Source organism: Cetorhinus maximus, chromosome 1 (genome assembly GCF_964194155.1).
Source record: "Cetorhinus maximus chromosome 1, sCetMax3.hap1.1, whole genome shotgun sequence".
Classification (NCBI taxonomy): domain Eukaryota; kingdom Metazoa; phylum Chordata; class Chondrichthyes; order Lamniformes; family Cetorhinidae; genus Cetorhinus; species Cetorhinus maximus.
In genome coordinates, this window is record NC_135879.1 from 204,091,782 (window position 1) to 204,111,274 (window position 19,493).

A 19,493-nucleotide genomic window follows, 5' to 3' on the forward strand; every position below is an offset into this window, starting at 1 on the left:
CTGGAATACTGTGTACAGTTTTGGCCTTTTGAGCAAAATATATAATTGCATTAGAAGCAGTTGCAAGAAGGCTCACTCGACTGATTCCTAGAATAATAGGGTTATCTATTAGGATAGATTGGGCCTGTATTCATTGGAGTTACATGGATACAAGAAGAATAAGAGGTGAATGCTGAGAGGATGTTTTGCCTTAGGGGAGAGACGAGAAATAGGGGACACATTTTTAAAGATAAGTGATCTTCCATTTAAGATGGAGGTGAGGAGAATTTTTTTTCTCAGTCTGTGGAACTCTTTTCCCCAAAGAGTAGCGGAGAATGTGGGTCATTGAATATTTTTAGGACTGAGTTAGATAGAATCACGACTGACAAGGGGGCCTGACAAGGGCGTTGAAGGTTACAGGAAAGTAGAGCTGAGGCCACAATCAAATGAGCCATGATCGTATCAAATGACTGAGCAGGTTCAAGAGGCTGAATGGCCCACTCCTCCTAATTCGTATTTTGGCCAGGTCTTGTTGTGTACATGCATGGATTGCGTCCATATCTCCGAAGTTGCAAACAATGCTGAACATTGTGCGATCACCAGCGAACATCCCCGCTTCTGACCTTATTATGGATGGAAGGTTATTGAAGCAGCTGAAGATAGTTAGGCCAAGGACCCCATCCTGAGGAACTCCTGCAGCAATGTTGTTCACCTCCAACAACCACAACCATCTTCCTTTTGTGAGAGGTATGACTTCATCAGCAAAAGAGTTTCCTTCCGATTGTCAGTGGCTTCTATTTTGATAGGCCTGCTTGATGCAACACTTGGTCAAATGCAGTTTTGATGTCAAGGGCGATCATTTTTACTTCACCTCTAGAATTCATCTTTCTTGTCCATGTTTGGCCTAAGGTTGTAATGAGTTCTGGAGCTGAGTAACGCCAGCAAAGCCCAAACTGAGCATCGTTGAGCAGGGTATTGCTGATTGTCGCTTGATAGCACTGTCGGCAACATCTTCTATCACTTTGCTGATGATTGAGAGTAGACTGATGGGCCTGTAGTTGACCAGATCTGCCCTACTTTTTGTGGACCTGGGAAATTTTCTACATTGTTGGGTAGATGCTTGTAGCTATGCTGGAACAGCTGGGCTTGGGACGCAGCTAGTTCCGGAAGACTGCCATCTGTAATGCTGAGGACCTCAGGAGGAGGATCATCTGTTCAACATTTCTGGCTGAGGATGGTTGCAAATGCTTCAGCCTTGACTTTGGCATCCATTTAAAAAGAAACCTTCACCCAATTCAGAAATGTATTAATTGCAAATGTTGCCTGTAGTTTGCAGCTATAGAATTCCTATTTCAAATACCCCAAATCCTTTGTTACTGTATTATTGAATTTTCCAAAGCCTTTGGTGGAATATAGCACTGTGCACCTCTAAGTAAGTTTGTATTATGCAGTCTCCCATTAAAGCTACGTTAATGGATATCACCTTTTTACATTGTGAACTCACTTTGATGTTTCCCTCCATTAACTCAGGAAGCCCTTGAGGCTCTCTTTCTGTTTCTCCTTCATAATCAATGACCTCCTCTCCATTGTCTTGCAAACCCAGCTACTCTTCTTCTGATGCAACCACCAACATTCGCCAATCGCGGAATCACATCTAACAGTAGATGTTTCGCAAGTCTACACTTGCAAAACCCAAAACAAAATGTGTAGTGTTAGATGTGTTTCTACGATTGGACAGCAATTACTGTTCTAAAATCTACACTAACTACCAATTTAAGCTAATCAGTTGAATTCATAACATAGCTCATTTACGCTTGCATAAAACGACATACATTCACATGTAGGGACCCGTTCTCAGCAAACATAAGGAATTCATGCCTTGCACCTTTATTTGAATTACCAGGGAGATTGGGGAGCCTATAGTTCCCTGTTGCTTTCTCCATGGTAGCACCTCAGCCAATCAGAATCTACTTGCCAACAAAACTGCAACCTCTTCTCCTACAGCATAAATTGTTGGGATCATTTGAAATTTGGCATTCTTGTATTTGCCCTTCTGAATCCAAGCCGAAACGCTTCTGCAGCATGTCTCTTTTCAGCAATATTCAGCTTGTCAACTTCTTTCACCCTACGTACTCTAAATGCACACAGCTTCCAGTGCAATAGGTGAACCATTACATCATCTTCTTTGTACCATTGTGACGATTGAGAACTTTGTTTCTATCAATTTTGTAAAGCCACAGTTCCTTCATTTCTCTTAGAAACCTAACCAATGGCTGCCACTGCTTGCCTTTACAGATGCACTCTTGTCGTTCACATGTTAGTGTTTTTGGTTTTGCTAACTCTTCTGAACTCAAATGGAAATAGTGTTGTTAAATCTACCTTCAAGAAGCTTGTTTTCCTTATTCATGCCAAACATGTGACTAGTTACTCATGAATAACTCAAATCTTTATAAAAAGGCCAAATGTGCCCATGGTTTGAACTTGCCTACATTTTGGGAGACATTTCTATCTCACTGGATTCAAGAAAAAGTTTGTGGGCAAATAGGTAACTACTCTCCCATCTCTAGTGTCCATATTCTCTCCCCCATTCATTGATTGTACTATGGTCATTTTTCTTCTAAACTCTTGTCTCATTGTTAAGCTATGAATATCTGTTTTAAATCCTGCATTCTGGCTATACTGAAATCAAGACTCAGAGCACAGACTCCAAGCCTTGGATTTGGAGAGCAGAGAACAGTGGAACTCTTCACTTTCCTCAACTGTTTTTTGTCATAGTCTTCAGGCTTTTACAGTGAACATTTGACATCATCTAATCATAACTTCATCTTTTACCCCATTGTGGTTTTTTTTACTCTTTGTTTGTGAGGGTACATTTCATCTCAAAATAAAACGCATATCTTCCATCTTAGTGCAACATATCATTTACAGTTTCAGTGGAAGGTGATGGTGAGAATTGATTAACTAGAGTGAAAGCTACCTGAGCAAGTAGTTTCTTTGATTATTCACTTTCTTTTGTAGGAAGTAGTTTAAATGCAATTTATCGATACTACAATGGCAAGAGAGCAGCACCAAAGATGAAATGGAGCACCATTGACAGGTGGCCAACGCATCCATTATTAATTCAGGTAATGTTGTTTGTGATCAATAAGTTGTAAGATCTCTTACTTTGGTAGAGCATTCTGTATCATATATGGTTCCCATACGAATGCTGATCTCAGCAATTGGTTATTGTAGTACGCTTGTTGGGGCGGAAGATTTAGGAAACTTGTAAATTTTTTGTGGGTTTTAGTTTTATTTTTCTCTGTATTTAAAGTAAAAGCTACCTTCCAGCCTTGTGAAGTGCTTCTTTCTAGTACTGCACATCAGCCTGGTTTACGTGAGGAAGCTAGAAGCATGAGATGATCTGCCCCCTTGTCTACAGGTCATTCCATCAGAGACTTAACATCGTAGTTATGCTTTTGAAATGGTGTACCTTAATTTAGCCTGCGTAATAGTGCTGCTAATGTTAAGGTCTATCACTGACAATCTGCCTAATATTTACATGTAATTTTTAGGGTGGCTTGCCTTTGAAAATAAAATACTTTAGATGATCTCAGAATCTAGGATTATTTTATAATAATCTTAGCCCCTAGCTAAGCTGTTCCAGTACAGCAACAACACAGGCATCTACCCGACTATGTGGAAAATTGCCCAGGTATGTCCTTTACACAAAAAGCAGGACAAATCCAACCCAGCCAATTACCGCCCCATCATTCTACTCTTCATCATCAGTAAAGTAATGGAAGGGGTCATTAACAGTGATATCAAGCAGCACTTGCTTAGCAATAACCTGCTCACTGACACCCAGTTTGGGATCTCGTCAGGACCACACAGCTCCTGACCTCATTAAAGCCCCGGTTCAAACATGGACAAAAGAGCATATGAGGACCTGAGGTGAGGCGAGAGTGACTGCCCTTGACATCAAGGCAGCATTTGACTGAGTGTGGCATCAAGGAGCCCTAGCAAAACTGGAGTCAATGGGAACCAGGGGGAAAACTCTCCTCTGGTTGGAGTCATACCTAGCACAAAGGAAGGTGGTTGTTGCAGGTCAGTCATCTTAACTCCAGGACATCACTGCAGGAGTTCCTCAGGGTCGTGTCCTCGGCCCAACCATCTTCCTTCCATCATAAGGTCAGAAGTGGGGATGTTTGCTGATGGTTGCACAATGTTTAGCACCATTCGTGACTCCTCAGATACTGAATCAGCCCATGTCCAAATGCAGCTAGATCTGGGCAATATCCAGGCTTGGGCTGACAAGTGGCAAGTAACATTCGCACCACACAAGTGCAAGTAATGACCACCTCGAACAAGAGAGAATCTAGCTACCACCCCTTGACATTCAATGGCATTACCATTACTGAATCCCCCACTGTCAACATCCTGGGGGTTACCATTGACCAGAAAGTGAACTGGACTAGCCATATAAATACTGTGACTACAAGAGCAGGTCAGAGGCTAGGAATCGTGTGACAAGTAACTCGCCCACTGACTCCCCAAAGCCTGTCCATCATCGACAAGGCACAAGTCAGGAGTGTGATGGAATACTCCCCACCTGCCTGGATGAGTACAGCTCCCACAACACTGAAGAAACTTAACACCATCCAGGACAAAGCAGCCCTCTTGGCACCACATCCACAAACATTCACTCCTTCCATCACCGATGCACAGTAACAGCAGTGTGTACCATCTACATGATGCACTGCAGGAATTCACCAAGGCTCCTTTGACAGCACCTTCCAAACCCATGACCACTACCAACTAGAAGGACAAGGGCAGCAGAAACATGGGAGCACCACCACCTGGAAGTTCCCCTCCAAGTCACTCACCATCCTGACTTGGAAATATATCGCCGTTCCTTCACTGTCGCTGGGTCAAAGTCCTGGAACTCCCTTCCGAACAGCACTGTGGTTGTACCTACCACATGGACTGCAGCAGTTCAAGAAGGCAGCTCACCACCACCACCTCGAGGGCAACTAGGGGTGGGTAATAAATGCTGGCCCAGCCAGCGAAGCTCACATGCCATGAATGAATAAAAAAATGAATTTTTTAAAAATGTAGTAATTGCATTTATGTTTGAGGATTCTAGGTTAACAGTTTGTATTTATCATTGTTTTCTGCAGTGTTTTGCAGATCATATACGGCAGGAACTTGATCGATTTCCACCGGAGAAAAGGGATGACGTAGTTATTTTGTTCTCTGCTCATTCACTGCCAATGTCTGTAAGTGCCTTAGAGCAACCTTGTGAATTTTATCCTTTCAAATACTAGAAGCACGCCCTCACGGATCCTGAGTTTTTATGCAGCTCTTGCTACCAAGTATTATTTACCTTAGGTCCACTTTGGAATCTGTGCCTGAGGTTCATTATTTTGCTTAGTCTACCCAAATAAAGGCCATTCTATTATTTTTTCTTGATTGTGTTAATTAACTATTTACATCACTGGATCAAAGCTTTTTTGAATTTTTTTTAAGTTGGGAGAACAACTGAAAGGTTAAAGACAGTCTGTGTTTCAAAGGCTCCTCTCATTCCATGTAGAATGGAAACCTAGATTTGTCAAGGTGCTTATTTTTCACCTGCAGAAATGAAACTATTTTGAGACAGTCATCGTTTACCTGATCATGTCAATTTATGATGTAGGAAGCAATCAGTTACCTTTGGTAGGTTTGATGTTAGATTGACAAATCAGTAGCACTGACAATATATTTTTTAATTATTCATTCATGGGATGTGGGTTTCGCTCTCTAGGCCAGCATTTATTGCCCATCCCAAATTGCCCTTGAGAAGATGATAAATCTGATCTTAAAATCAGGAAATGTTAGCACTTGAAGAAGAAATGACAGGCTCATGTTTTGTATAGAGATCCTTCTTGAAAACAGGTTAGCATTGTCTGGGGAACCCTTTTATAACATTGATCAGAGCCTGGCGGAGAGAAGAAAATGGGACAAGATCTGGAGTACAGATGTGGCAATACTGTCATGCAAGGGAAAGAAGAACGTGCATTTATCTGGTGCCTTTCTCAAAATTAGGATATCCCAAAGTATCTCTCAGCCAGTGACTTTTGAAGTCACTTGTTATGTAGGTAAATGTGACAACCAGTTTTCCATATAAAGACCCCACAAACATCAAAGGGATATTTAACTGTTATAGTTGTGTTGGGTGAAGAATAAATGTTGGTCAGGATATCAGGGATCAAGTATCCTCACTCCTGAAACTGCATGAGCTCCTCAAGACCTTTTGCTGTGTTAGAAGAGGTTTGGACACGGATTTAATCTTTTCAAAATGTCTACCTTCTCAGAAAATGTTTTTCAAGGTGTTGGGGAAAAGTTTGGCCTTCTGAATAAAAGCAGACATTTTTGTTGCGATGACAAAACATGTTTATGAATTACTTTAAACCCTAACCCATTCATATTCTAGCTGGAACTGATGTGAAATTTTGTACCTAGGGACATAATTGTGTATAATGTTTGTCTTGTAACTGTGAGGATGGACTCAAGTTTCAGATTGGGCTGGGATCAAATATTGATTTTTGGATAATTGAATTGGCAGTGGAGAAAATACTTTTGTAATTTATCCTTTGGCAGTGTGAGATTTATGGGCCTTTACACAAAAAATATCCATGGTAATGTGTTTAGACGTTAAGCTTGTATTGGTTGACATGTATGCAATCTTATTGTAAAGATTGTTTCTGTGCCATAGGTAGAAAATAAATATACTTGTTTTGGAAGGCAAAAAGAGGTGCTGTGAAGAGGATCTGGCATTCTATATATTTTTATCCGATTTTGGAAGGTTGGAAATAAACTATACTGTGAACAACTGGACTAAAGTGGATGGAAACTTTGTGAGGTCCTTTATAACGGGCTGACTAGAATAGTTTTTTTTTTAACCAAATATGGTGTTAATTAGGGATATTTTTATTTAATTCATTGGATGTGGATGTTACGACAAGCCTAGCATTTATTGTCTATCCTGCATTTTAAAAACCTATATGGCGTCCATTAGTGCACTTTTTAAATTTAGCACTGTTTGTACTTCAGGTTGTGAATCGAGGTGACCCCTATCCTCAGGAAGTGGGGGCAACTGTCCAACGAGTCATGGAAACACTAAATTTCAGTAACCCATACAGGCTGGTGTGGCAATCTAAGGTAACTTCCACTAGTGTGTGCAGTTATTTTTCTTTACTGGAAGTTACATAACTGAAGTAGGTTATTTAGCCCCTTAAACTTGTTTCACATTCAAACAGATTGTGACTGAACTGTACCTCAATTCTATTTACCTGTCTTTGTTTCATATCCCCTTAGATATTATTTTTGTACTGTACCAGATACTACTGTTTGCTTACGCAAAAACAATTCAGCCAGTTTATTGTGGTCAGTTTATTTCCCATGCCTACGCAGCTTGCTTTTCTTAAACCCAGGTTGAGTAAGCCTGGATGGTTGAACCTTTTTGTAAGCAAACCATTTAAAATGCCATTTGAGGAAATCACCTCGTAATTAAAAGAGTAGACACCATTGCATCAATAGACCTTGGTGGAATCCAACTGAATGCTTATCATATCGCTTGTAACTCTGTAGTTCAGTTTAGAAAATTTTAGGAGCCCTGGATCTTTTCCAGACAAAATAAGGTTTCATACGTTAGTTCCCCCTTGCTGTGTATTTTTGGTGCCTATCCAATTTCAGCTATTTTTGTTTTGCCTTTTCCCAGTTGGAAATAATTTTGAATACATTTTCATTGGTCTTGTTGTATTTGAATTGGTTTTTAATACAGAAGTTATAAAATAAAGGTACTGTAGAGTAGTTGTTAAAATTATGTGATGGGAAATTGTTAGAATAGAATGGTATTTCATTTTGAGGTGACATGACATTAAATGCTGACATCAGGTGACACCTACTGGCATTTGACATTCACTGCAACTGTTCAAGCTCATTTGGTTCAGTTAGGTGTATCTTTTATGACCGATGCAGTTGGTAAAGTGGAGTTATTTAAAAATCCCAAAGGGAAACTTTAAACAACTGTCATAACCTATAATTTTAAGTATTATATTTAAGATGCAACTCCAAATTCAGGAATCAGACCACCAGTTTCAATTTTATTAGTAATATAAACAGATTTCTTGCTAGCTGCTCGAAAGGCGTCACTTTTCACCCCACTTCCTGAATGCTCTATTCAAAAATTGCAAATGCACGCTACCTCTCTTACATATAAAAACTAGTACACATCAAAGAACCCAGACTAGCTGGCTTTAATCCAATTAAAAAACACCCACAGACTAAACCTCAATTTTAAAAGAAAAATGTTTTCCAAAATATTATATACATTAATAGCTTCATGACAGTATCTGCATCTGATGGCATCATCAAGTTTGCTGTCTGGTACAGAAGGTAAAGTCGCATGGGATCAGAGGTGAGCTGGCAAGATGGATACAGAATTGGCTTGGTCATAGAAGACAGAAGGTAGCAGTGGAAGGGTACTTTTCTGAATGGAGAGCTGTGACTAGTGGAGTTCCGCAGGGATCAGTGTTGGGACATTTGCTGTTTGTAGTATACATAAATGATTTGGAGGAAAATGTAACTGGGCTAATTAGTAAGTTTGCAGACAACACTAAGGTTGGAGGAGTTGCAGATAGTGAAGAGGATTGTCAAAGGATACAACGGGATATAGATCGATTCGAGACTTGGGCGGAGAAATAGCAGATGGAGTTTAATCCGGACAAATGCGAGGTAATGCATTTTGGAAGGTCTAATACAGGTAGGAATTATACAGTAAATGGCAGAACCCTTAAGTGCATCGACGGGCTGAGGGATCTGGGTGTACAGGTCCGCAGGTCACTGAAAGTGGCAACGCAGGTGGATAAGGTAGTCAGGAAGGCATATGGCATGCTTGCCTTCATTGGCAGGGGTATTGAGTATAAAAGCTAGGAAGTCATGCTGCAGCTGTATAGAACCTTGGTTAGGCCACACTTGGAATATTGTGTGCAATTCTGATCACCACATTACCAGAAGGATATGGAGGCATTGGAGAGGGTGCAGAGGAGGTTTACCAGGATGCTGCCTGGTCTGGAGGTTATTAGCTATGAGGAGAGGTTGGAGAAACTCGGATTGTTCTCACTAGAGCAACGGAGATTGAGGGGCGACTTGATAGAAGTTTACAAAATTATGAGTGGCATGGACAGAGTAGATAGTCAGAAGCTTTTTCCCAGGGTGGAAGAGTCAATTACTAGGGGACATAGATTTAAGGTGAGAGGAGAAAACTATAGAGGAGATGTGCGGGGCAAGTTTTTTACGCAGAGGGTAGTGAGTGTCTGGAATTCGCTGCCAGAGGAGGTGGCGGAAGCAGGTACGATAGTGGTGTTTAAGAGGCAGCTTGACAAATACATGAATAGGATGGGAATAGAGGGATACGGACCCCGGCAGTGCAAAATGTTTTAGTTGACGGGCAATATGATCGGTGCAGGCTTGGAGGGCCGAAGGGCCTGATCCTGTGCTGTACTTTTCTTTGTTCTTTGTTGTTCTTTGATAAGTGTGGCAGCAGAAAGTATAAGTAAACTGAACGGATTGCATTGAAGATGATGAGAGCGTACTTTCATTAATGCTATCTGTGATGTTTTCTTTGATACAGGTTGGTCCTATGCCCTGGCTTGGCCCTTCAACGGATGATACCATCAAAGGATTGTGTGAGAGAGGCAACAAAAATTTACTACTGGTTCCTATTGCTTTCACCAGTGATCATATTGAAACACTGCATGAACTTGATATAGAATATGCACAAATCTTAGCCAATGAGGTAAGTTGCCAGGCTGTTTGTGATGGATGATCTTTATGACTGAGATTTCCTTGTAAAAACGGTTGAGGAAGTTAGACATTTTTTGTTTGCGGTGGAAGGAGTTGAGGCGATATACTGTGCAAACCCTGTACTGCTATAGATGGAACTTCTGTGAAAAACATGGGTCCACAAATCCAAGTGTAAATCTCAGTCATGGCAACTTACTTTCATTATAAAACACTTACCTGAGTGTATTCTTAGTCCCTAGTGCATGGACTTGTTACAAATTACGTTCTGTGCATAATTGAGGTATGATAAGGGGATGGCATTAGTTTTCTTAGTCTCTTTTCAGTTGACTAATGAAGTTGATTTCATCGTAAAAGTACACTGCATGCTCTCAATAATGAATTTTTTTATAACAATTGGCTGCACCAAACCTAAATCATTCCTCCACCCACCTAATGATATTCTGCAGCCCTTAGTACTCTTAATTGACAAGTCCCCTGGGCCTGCTGGCTTGCATCCTAGGGTCTAAAGGAAGTGACAGTAGAGATAGTAGATGCATTGATTGTAATCCTCCAAAATTCCCTAGGTTCTGGGAAGGTTCCAGCAGATTGGAAAGCCACAAATGTAACGCCACTATTCAAGAAAGGATGGCGATAGAAAAAAGCAGGAAACTATAGGCCAATTAATCTAACATCAGTCATTGGGAAAATGCTAGAATCCATTATTAAGAAGGTAGTAGCAGTACGTTTAGAAAATCATAATACTATTGGGCAGAGTCAACATGGTTTTGTGAAAGGGGAATTGTGTTAGACAAATTTATTAATTGTTCGAGGATGTAAAAGTAGGGTGGATAAAGAGGAACCAGCATATGTTGTATATTTGGATTTCCAAAAGGCATTCGATAAAGCGCCACATAAAGGCTTACTGCACAGGTTAAGAGCTCTTGGTGTTGGAAGTGGTATATTAGCATGAATAGAGCATTGGTTAAGTATCAGGAAATAGTGTGTCGCAATAAATGGGTCATTTTCAGGCTGACAAACTGTAACTAGTGGAGTGACACAGAGTTCAACGCTGAGGTCTCCACTATTTACGATCTATATTAATGACTTGGATAAAGGGACTGACAGTTGCAGCCAAATTTGCTGATCATACTAAGATTGGTAGGAAAGCAAGTTGTGAGGAGGATATAAAGAGTTTGCAAAGGGATATAGAGAGGTTAAGTGAATGGGCAAAAAATTGGCAGATTGAGTATAATGTGAGTTTGTCCACTTTGGGAGGGGGAATAGAAAAGCAGAATATTATTTAAAGGAGAAAGACTGCAGAATGCTGCAGTACAGAGGGATCTGGATGTCCTCTTACATAATCAAAAACATTAACATGCAAGTACAGCAAATAATAGCAAATGGAATGCTGGCCTTTTATTGCAAGGGAGATGGACTATTAAAGTAGGGAAGTCTTGCTCCAACTGTACAGGGCATTGTTGAGACTGCACTGGAGTACTGTGTACAGTGCTGGCCTCTTTAATTTAAGAGGGGATATACTTGCATTGCAAGCAGTTCAGAGAGGGTTCACTTGGCTGATTCCGTGATGAAGGGTTGTCTTATGAGGAAAGGTTGAGAAAGTTGGGCCTATATACATTGAAGCTTAGAAGAATAAAACATATAAGATTCTGAAGGCGCTTGACAGGGTAGATGCTGAAAAGATGTTTACCCTCTAGATCTAGGAGGCACAGTTTAAAAATAAGGAGTCTCCCATTTGAGACCGAGATGAGGTGAAATTTCTTCTCTTGGAGGATTGTTAGTCTTTGGAATCCTCTACCCCAGTGAGCAGTGAAGGCTGGGTCATTGAATATAATCAAGACTGAGTTATACGTATTTATGATTGACAAGGGGGGTCAAGGGTTATGGGGGGACAGGGAAGAAAGTGAAGATAAGGGCTTAAGCGGATCAGCCATGACCTTATTAAATGGTAGAGCATTCTCAATAGGCTAAATAGCCTACTCCTATTTCTCATGAACTAGGTTAGGGGATAGATCAATAGAGAAGCAGTGGCAGACATTTAAGCAGATATATTTCAGAATACTCATAATAAGTATATTCCCACTATAAAGAAAAATTCTAAGGGGAAGACCATCACCCATGGTTAACTAAAGACGTTAAGACAAGCATCAAACTTGAGGAAAAAGCTTATAACTGTGCAAAGATGACTGGCAGGTCAGATGATTGGTCAGAATCTATAGAACAGAGAATAACTAAAAGGCTAATCAGGAGAAAGATATTAGAATATGAGAGGAAGCTAGCTAGAAATGTAAAAAATGGATAGCAAGAGTATTTTAAAAAGGGAAAGAGTAAGTAAAGTGAGTGTTGGTCCTCTACAGAGTGAGAATGGGGAGTTAATAGTAGATAATAAGGAAATGGCAGGTGAGATGAACAAATGTTTTCCTTCTGTCTTCACTATAGAGGATACAAAAAACATTCCAGTAATAGCTATAAATCGAGAGGTGGAAGGGAGAGAGGAACTTGGTGAAATTAAAATCACTAGGGAAGTAGTACTGAACAAACTGATGGAGCTGTGGGCTGACAAGTCGACAGGTCCTGATGGACTTCATCCTGGGGTCTTAAAAAAAGGTGGCTAATGAGGTCGTAGATGCATTGGTGTTAATTTTCCAAAATTCACTAGATTTTGGAAAGGTCCCATCAGACTGGAAATATAACCCCTCTTTTCAAGAAGGGAAGGAGGCAGGAAACCAAAGGCCAGTTAGCTTGATGTCTGTCGTAGGGAAAATGTTAGAATCGATCATTAAGGAGGTTATAGCTGGGCACTTAGAAAAACTCAAGATAATTGGGAAGAATCAGCATGGATTTGTGAAAGGGAAATCATGTTTAATTAATTTATTGGAGTTCTTTGAAGGAGTAGCATGTGTTGTAGATAAAAGGGAGCCTGGAGGTGTACAGTACTTGGATTTCCAGAAGGCATTTGATAAGGTGCCACATCAAAGGTTATTGCGGAAAATAAAAGCTCATGGTGTAGGGGGTAACGTATTAGCATGGATAGAAGATTGGCTGGCTGGCAGAAAACAGTATGCATAAATGGGTCTTTGTCTGATTGGCAGGATGTGATGAGTGAAATTTTGCAGGAATCTGTGCTGGGGCCTCAACTTTTTACAACTTACATCAATGACTTAAGTGAGGGGAGTGAAGGCATGGTAGCTGAATTTGCAGATGACACAAAGATAGGTTGTGAAGAGGACAGATGGATATAGATAAGTTGAGTGAATGGGCAAAAATCTGGCAGATGCAGTATAACGTGGGAAAATACGAAGTTATTTACTTTGGCAGGAAGAATAAAAAAGTGGAGTATTACTTAAACTGAGAGCGGCTGCAGAATTCCAAGGTGCAGCAGAATCTAGGTGTTCTAGTGCATGAGTCACAAAAAGTTAGTATGCAGGTACAGCAAGTAATTAAGAAGGTAATGGAATGCTATCCTTTATTGTGATAAGAATTGAACATAAAAGTAAGGGTGTTATGCTTCAGATATACAGGGTATTGGTGAGACCACATCTCGAATACTGTGTGCAGTTTTGGTCTCCTTATTTAAGAAAGGATGTAAATACATTGGTGGCGGTTCAGAGGAGATTTGCTGGATTAATAGCTGGAATAAGCAGGCTGTCTTATGAGGAAAGGTTAGATGTTCTTGATGGTCTCAATGGTCTTGACAAGGCAGACGTGGAAAGGATGTTTCCACCTGTGGTTGAGTCCAGAACGAGGGCACTGTTTTAAAATTAGGGTTTGCCCTTTTAGGACAGAGAATTTTTTTCTGAGGGTTGTGCGACTTTGGAACACTGCTTCAGAAGGCAGTGGAGGCAGGGTCATTGAATTTTTTTAAGGCGCAGGTATATAGATTCTTGTTAGGTAAAGGAATCAAAGGTTATCGGGGTGGATGAGAATGTGGAATTCGAAATGCAAACAGATCAAGCATGATCTTATTGAATGGCGGAGCATACACGAGGGGCCGAATGGTCTACTTCTGCTCCCATTTCGTATGTATGTATGCTCATATCTTATTATTTAATTATTCCCTTCCTATGAATTTGTATACCTCTTAACTCTGGATACAAGTTGAATACAGAACTTACCAGTGTACCATTTAATGCTGTATCTGAACAATGAATGGGTCCCAGTCAGGGATGAGTACAGAAATTCAGTAAAAGTAGCAACACGCTATAATAAACTTAACCTGTCCCCCAAGTGAAGTATAACAAAGCTGCCGTGTAGAGTAGAAGTGAGCTGTTAGAAGATTTCCTTTCGTTTGATGTAAAACTGCAGAAAGTATCATTCTGTTTAACTCATTTTCCTTTTCTCCTCTCCATTGCCCCAACAAATTACTTCTATGCAATGAACCCTTCTTGACATAAAGCAGGCAGATGAAATTGTCTGTCATTGTTGCTTTGTACCCAGTCACTTGGATGGAAATGAAACTAGTCCAAAGTATTAACTTGGCTTGTGTTCATCTTGGACAAGCGATTGGTCTTTACTCAGTTGGTTTTGACAAAACAAATGAGATCTAGAGCATCATTTGTGCTTGTTTTGGTTTAAGAATTTGATGGATGGTTCTTATGCTCATTGAGATGAATATAGGAAATTAAATACTTTTTAAAAAAAATCTTGTCAGTGTCATTGGACAATCTCCTGTCACTTAATTCAGCTGTAGTGTTAAACCTCCTGTTGTTGTGCCCTGTCATTGTTACTCTCACCCCAACCTCAAAGATATGTCCTCCTACACATATATAAATTTCATTAAAGCCTGTGAGTGAGATGAATATTATATTAGGGACACTTTTATGCGGCGGGATTTTGGATTAAGTCTGAACAAATCCATGTCATGTGCAAATCTGGAAGCCAGTAGAAAAAAAGATTTCCATTTTATCAGTCTGAGCTGGATTTGACCTGAGTGGTGTAAAGGCTATGTGCTGAGCCACTGCTCACCTTAGATTGCTAAAAATGAGGTGTGTGTAAAATTGCAACTGAATGGTGCGATGTGTTTCAAAGTAACTTTAACTTTTTTGCTTTCCATGGTATCTGTTACAGTGTGGTGTTGAAAATATTAGGCGAGCAGAGTCACTAAATGGAAATCAACTTTTTATAAAGGTGATGTATTTTTATTCTGTATAACTTTCTAAAGCAATTTATATTAACCCTGGTGCGATTATTTTTGTGAAAGGGACACTTGGCAGATTACAGGTCCATTGCCAGTTTAACAAGGAAAATAAAGTTGTTTTATTCGTTAATGGGATGTGGGCATTTATTACCCATCTGTAATTTCCCTTGACGAGGTGGTGATGAACTGTTTTCTTGAACTGCTGCAGTCCAAGTGGTGTAGGTACACCCACAGTGTTGTTCGGGAGGGAGTTCCAGGATTTTTCCTAGTGTCTTAAACCAACTAATCGTTTTGCCAAGTCCAGTGCAGTACAGAATTTGATAATTGCCTAGGCTACAAAGTAACTAATACCAGTATACTAATAATAAATCTTTGGATATCAGCCATACTGCATCACTGGGTATCGATATCACTAGTTTGAAATTAGGGTTTTTCTGAGACAGTATTTTCTTGAAAGCTGGATAACATAAGGATAATAGTTAGTCCCAAGTCACTTTTACTGGACTGTGTTCTTCATTGAGAGGTCTTCTAAAATTCCATATTGATTTTGATGCAGTTTTCATGCGCATTCTCACATCACATTATTGAATAAAGGCCTAATGGACAGTCAATAAATTGGCTTTAATAAAAGACTGGTGTCAATTTGTAATCAATTCAGTTCAGTCTCCCTGATTTATGTACAACTATATTTTGTTAAAGAAGTTAATTATCTATGATCTTTTAAATAAATTACAAAATAAGCACAAGTAACTTTGTAGTGTGTGCACGTGCGCATATAACACCTTGTCTACGATAGTGCATTAAGGAAAAGAAAGACTTGCATTTGTTCACAATCACCAGACGTCTCAAAGCACTTTACAGCCAATATAGTCACTGTTGTAATGTTAGAAATGTAGCAGCTAATTTGTGCACATCAAACTCCCACAAACAGCAATGTAATAATGATAGTGATGTTGATTGAGGGATAAATATTGACCGGGATACTGTGGATAATTCCACTGCTCTTCTTTGAAATTGTGCCAGGGGATCTTTTTATATCTACCCGAGCAGGAAAATGGGACCTGAGTTTAACATCTCAACAAAAGATGGCACCTCCAACAGTGCAGCACCCCCAAAGTACTTCACTGGAGTGTCCACCATGATCTGTGCCTAAGCCATACAGTGAGACTTGAACCTAGAATCTTATGACTTGGGAGCAAGAGTGCTACCAACTGAACCACAGCTGACATGTTAACGAAGTTGAGAGTTTGTTGGACGTTATCTCACACTGTGTACAAAAGCCGTAATGCATAATAGCATTTTCATTCTCCACTGAAGTGTAGAAGTAAAATGGAAATAGAGTGTATGGAATCTAGGGAACTACACCATTAATATATTGCAGTAGCTTTGAAATGGGTAAATTATGTGCTGTATGTTACTTATATCTTGAGCTTCTTTTAGTTAGTGTGGAGGGGGTCACAAGACCATGGTGAGAAAAATAATTGAAATTAAGCAATCAGAGATCCAATAGAAATTGTTAGTCTTCCATATGCAGAATAGCTTTTGAAGAAATTAGACAATGCAGACGTTGCACTATTCTTATTTCATGGCCTCTGCTGAAGCCATATTAGGAGTTTGTTCCACAAATATCATCAGCTAAATTGGTATCTGTCATTTATAAAGCTGATTAGCGAGTGTTAGGTGACTTACTCATACAGTGCCACAGCTGTGCTCAGTCATCTCACTGGGCAATTGTTTTTCAATGCAGTTTTTGGCATCCCTACAATACAACAGTGACTGTTCTTCAAAAGTACTTCATTGGCTATAATGTGCTTTGCGGCATTGAGGTAGTGAAAGTATATTGTAAATTCAAGCAGTTTCGTTCTTTCCAGCAGAGGCATGGCTGTCAACGAAAAACATTTTACCTTTTGTTAGTTCAGGGATTTTTTTTAAAATTCATTCATGGGATGTGGGATTCACTGGCTGGGCCAGCATTTATTGCCCATCCCTAATTGCCCTTGAGAAGGTGGTGGTGAGCTGCCTTCTTGAATCGTTGCAGTCCAGGGGTACACCCACAGTGCTGTTAGGAAGGGAGTTCCAGGATTTTGACCCAGCGACAATGAAGGAATGGCGGTATATTTCCAAGTCAGGATGGTGAGTGACTTGGAGGGGAACTTCCAGGTGGTGATTTTCCCATCTATCTGCTGCCCTGGTCCTTCTCGATGGCAGTGGTCATGGGTTTGGAAGGTGCTGTCTAAGGAGCCTTGGTGAATTCCTGCAGTGCATCTTGCTGATGGTAAACACTGTTGCTACTGTGCATCAGTGGTGTTAAACAGAGATCATGAGGTCATGAGATCAGTTGAAGCATCTCAGCTACTGCACTGCCTAAGATTAACTTAACCAGCAAAGAGCAGTATCAGGCTGGAGATCTTCTGGGTCAATATGGCTCTGTATCACAGCTACACGTTTTGTATAAAGGCTTACATGTAGTTACTTAGCAACTCATTATAGTTCTATCTCACTCGACTCAAAGATCACAAGTTCAAATTTCATCATGGCAGGTTGGTGAAATTGAATTTAACAGTTTTGGAAATTTGTGAGAGGGTAGCAGAAAAATTACCATGAAAGCTGCCAGATTGCCATAAAAGCCCAGTCGATTTGTTAATACCCATTAATAAGGGAGCCTACCACTCCCACAGTACAAGCAACTCTGGTCTGACATTGTGTTCGCCTCCAAATGCCCTCTGGATTGGCCTATTAAATCAGTGTTGTAAACAAAATTCAGCAATGAAGAAAAAAATTGTGTGGATCTATGACATCATAATAAGACAATAGTGGGGTTAGGTTAGCCCAGTTGACCCTCTTGAAGTCCTTTCCCCTAACCTTGGGGTCCGGTGTCCTGTTTGGGAGAGATGTCCCACAAACTAACAAAGTGTGACACTATAGCTATGTTAAATGGGACAGACTATTTAGCAGCCTAAAACTGGGATCATCAGTTGAATTTTGTACCACCACCACCACCATTCATGACCTGACACATACCTTATTTGGTAGTACATGTGTTCTTATTGACTGATACTGATGGTTCTCTGAGTAAAAGTATTTGTTTGTCCTAATGAATTACCATTTCTTATTTTCTAGGCTCTGGCAGATTTGGTAAATACTCATTTAAAATCAGCAGAAACGTCTTCAAAGCAGCTGAGTTTACGTTGTCCACTCTGTGTTAATCCAATATGTGGAGAAACCAAGGCATTTTTTGCTAAACAGAGTCTCTGAAATGGCACTTGTCCTGAAATCTGTCCTTCAGAAGATGGTTGATCGAATTGTCATCTTGGTTGTTTGTTTTCTGCTGTGATAACATCTGAAATAGCATCTATGTTGAATTTAAATCTCAATCTAAAGATTGTCTTCACTTCTGAAGCTGCATCTTTTATTGCAGTAATAAACAGATTTTTGAAGAGATTATGAATAAAACAGCCTACATTCTCAAAGCATTGTGCATGGATAAAGAAGTTTAATTTCCACCAGTTCCTTAGCATATTTTTCTTATTTGGCTCTTCACTTTTTAAGGAGGGCTAAAGACTTAAATCTTTGAATGTGATTCATATGTACTTTGGTAGAGTTTATCTTGTCTTGTTTGCTCTTCAAGGCGAAGATGACCACGTTCATCATTCAGGTGTTTTGTAGGGTTCTGGTGGATATGTATGTGGCTGCTTAGACTAATCTGTGCCGATAAGGTTCTTCTGCAGATAAGACAAGATATGGCAGGTGATTGAGTTTTGGACAAGTTGCTGGCTCGGGATTGCTTCTTGTGTTTTCTCTCTGCCTTTGAAATGCGCTTACTGTCAAAGGAGGCCACGCATTTTACATTTAGTTGTCCCAGGTCCAGCGATCCTTTGTGAGTTTTTCTCAAAGCTTGAAGTCGATATCAAAATCCTAAATGAAGATTTCAGAGTGTCCTTGTAGCGTTTTCTTCAATCACCATGACAGCACACGCCAGACTTGAGTACTCTAGAAGGTTTGGTAAGCGTGTGTCAGGCATTCTGGCTACATGACCAGCCCAACTCAGTTGTGACTGTCAGTGGGGTGTGGATGCTTGGTGTGCCAGCTTGGGTGAGCACCTTAACAGTCATACACTTAATTTTTCCCAAGATAATGTTGACACATTAATTTGCGTTTCTGACTAAATCCATTTGAGTACAGTCACTTGAAGGGAAGCATCTTTGAGAAACATTGGCCATTGAAAAACCAAAATAAAATGGAAACCGCTAACAATCAGAAATTTAATGCTAAAATCGGGCTTTAAAACTAATAAGTGGATGAAAAAGTGGAGCCCACCTCCAATCTCCTGACCAGACTATCTAGACTGTTCACATCATTTTTTGGGGTTGGAGTGGAGGAGAGAGAGAGATCAAAACACATTTTAAAGCTTAAGATCATTTTAAAAGCAGCCAGATATATGAAACACATGGAAACTCATTTACCATGTTTAAGTTCTGGATCAAGCTGCTGGGAAACTTACTTGTAAAATGACTGTTTACCTAATAGTGTGCACACACTTTCCCTATGGCACAAG

General features: G+C 40.1%; 1 protein-coding gene across 1 annotated transcript in view; it reads left to right on the top strand.

Moving 5' to 3' along the window:
• Positions 1–18,408, top strand: part of fech (ferrochelatase) — a 38,535-nt gene extending 20,127 nt beyond the window's left edge. The window contains exons 6-11 of the mRNA XM_078552127.1: positions 2,998–3,104; positions 5,139–5,237; positions 7,051–7,158; positions 9,632–9,796; positions 14,869–14,928; positions 18,059–18,408. Coding sequence (XP_078408253.1) covers positions 2,998–3,104; positions 5,139–5,237; positions 7,051–7,158; positions 9,632–9,796; positions 14,869–14,928; positions 18,059–18,193 — 674 coding nt within the window. The 3' untranslated portion in view covers positions 18,194–18,408. The remainder of the gene's footprint in view (positions 1–2,997; positions 3,105–5,138; positions 5,238–7,050; positions 7,159–9,631; positions 9,797–14,868; positions 14,929–18,058) is intronic.
• Positions 18,409–19,493: the final 1,085 nt, after the last annotated feature.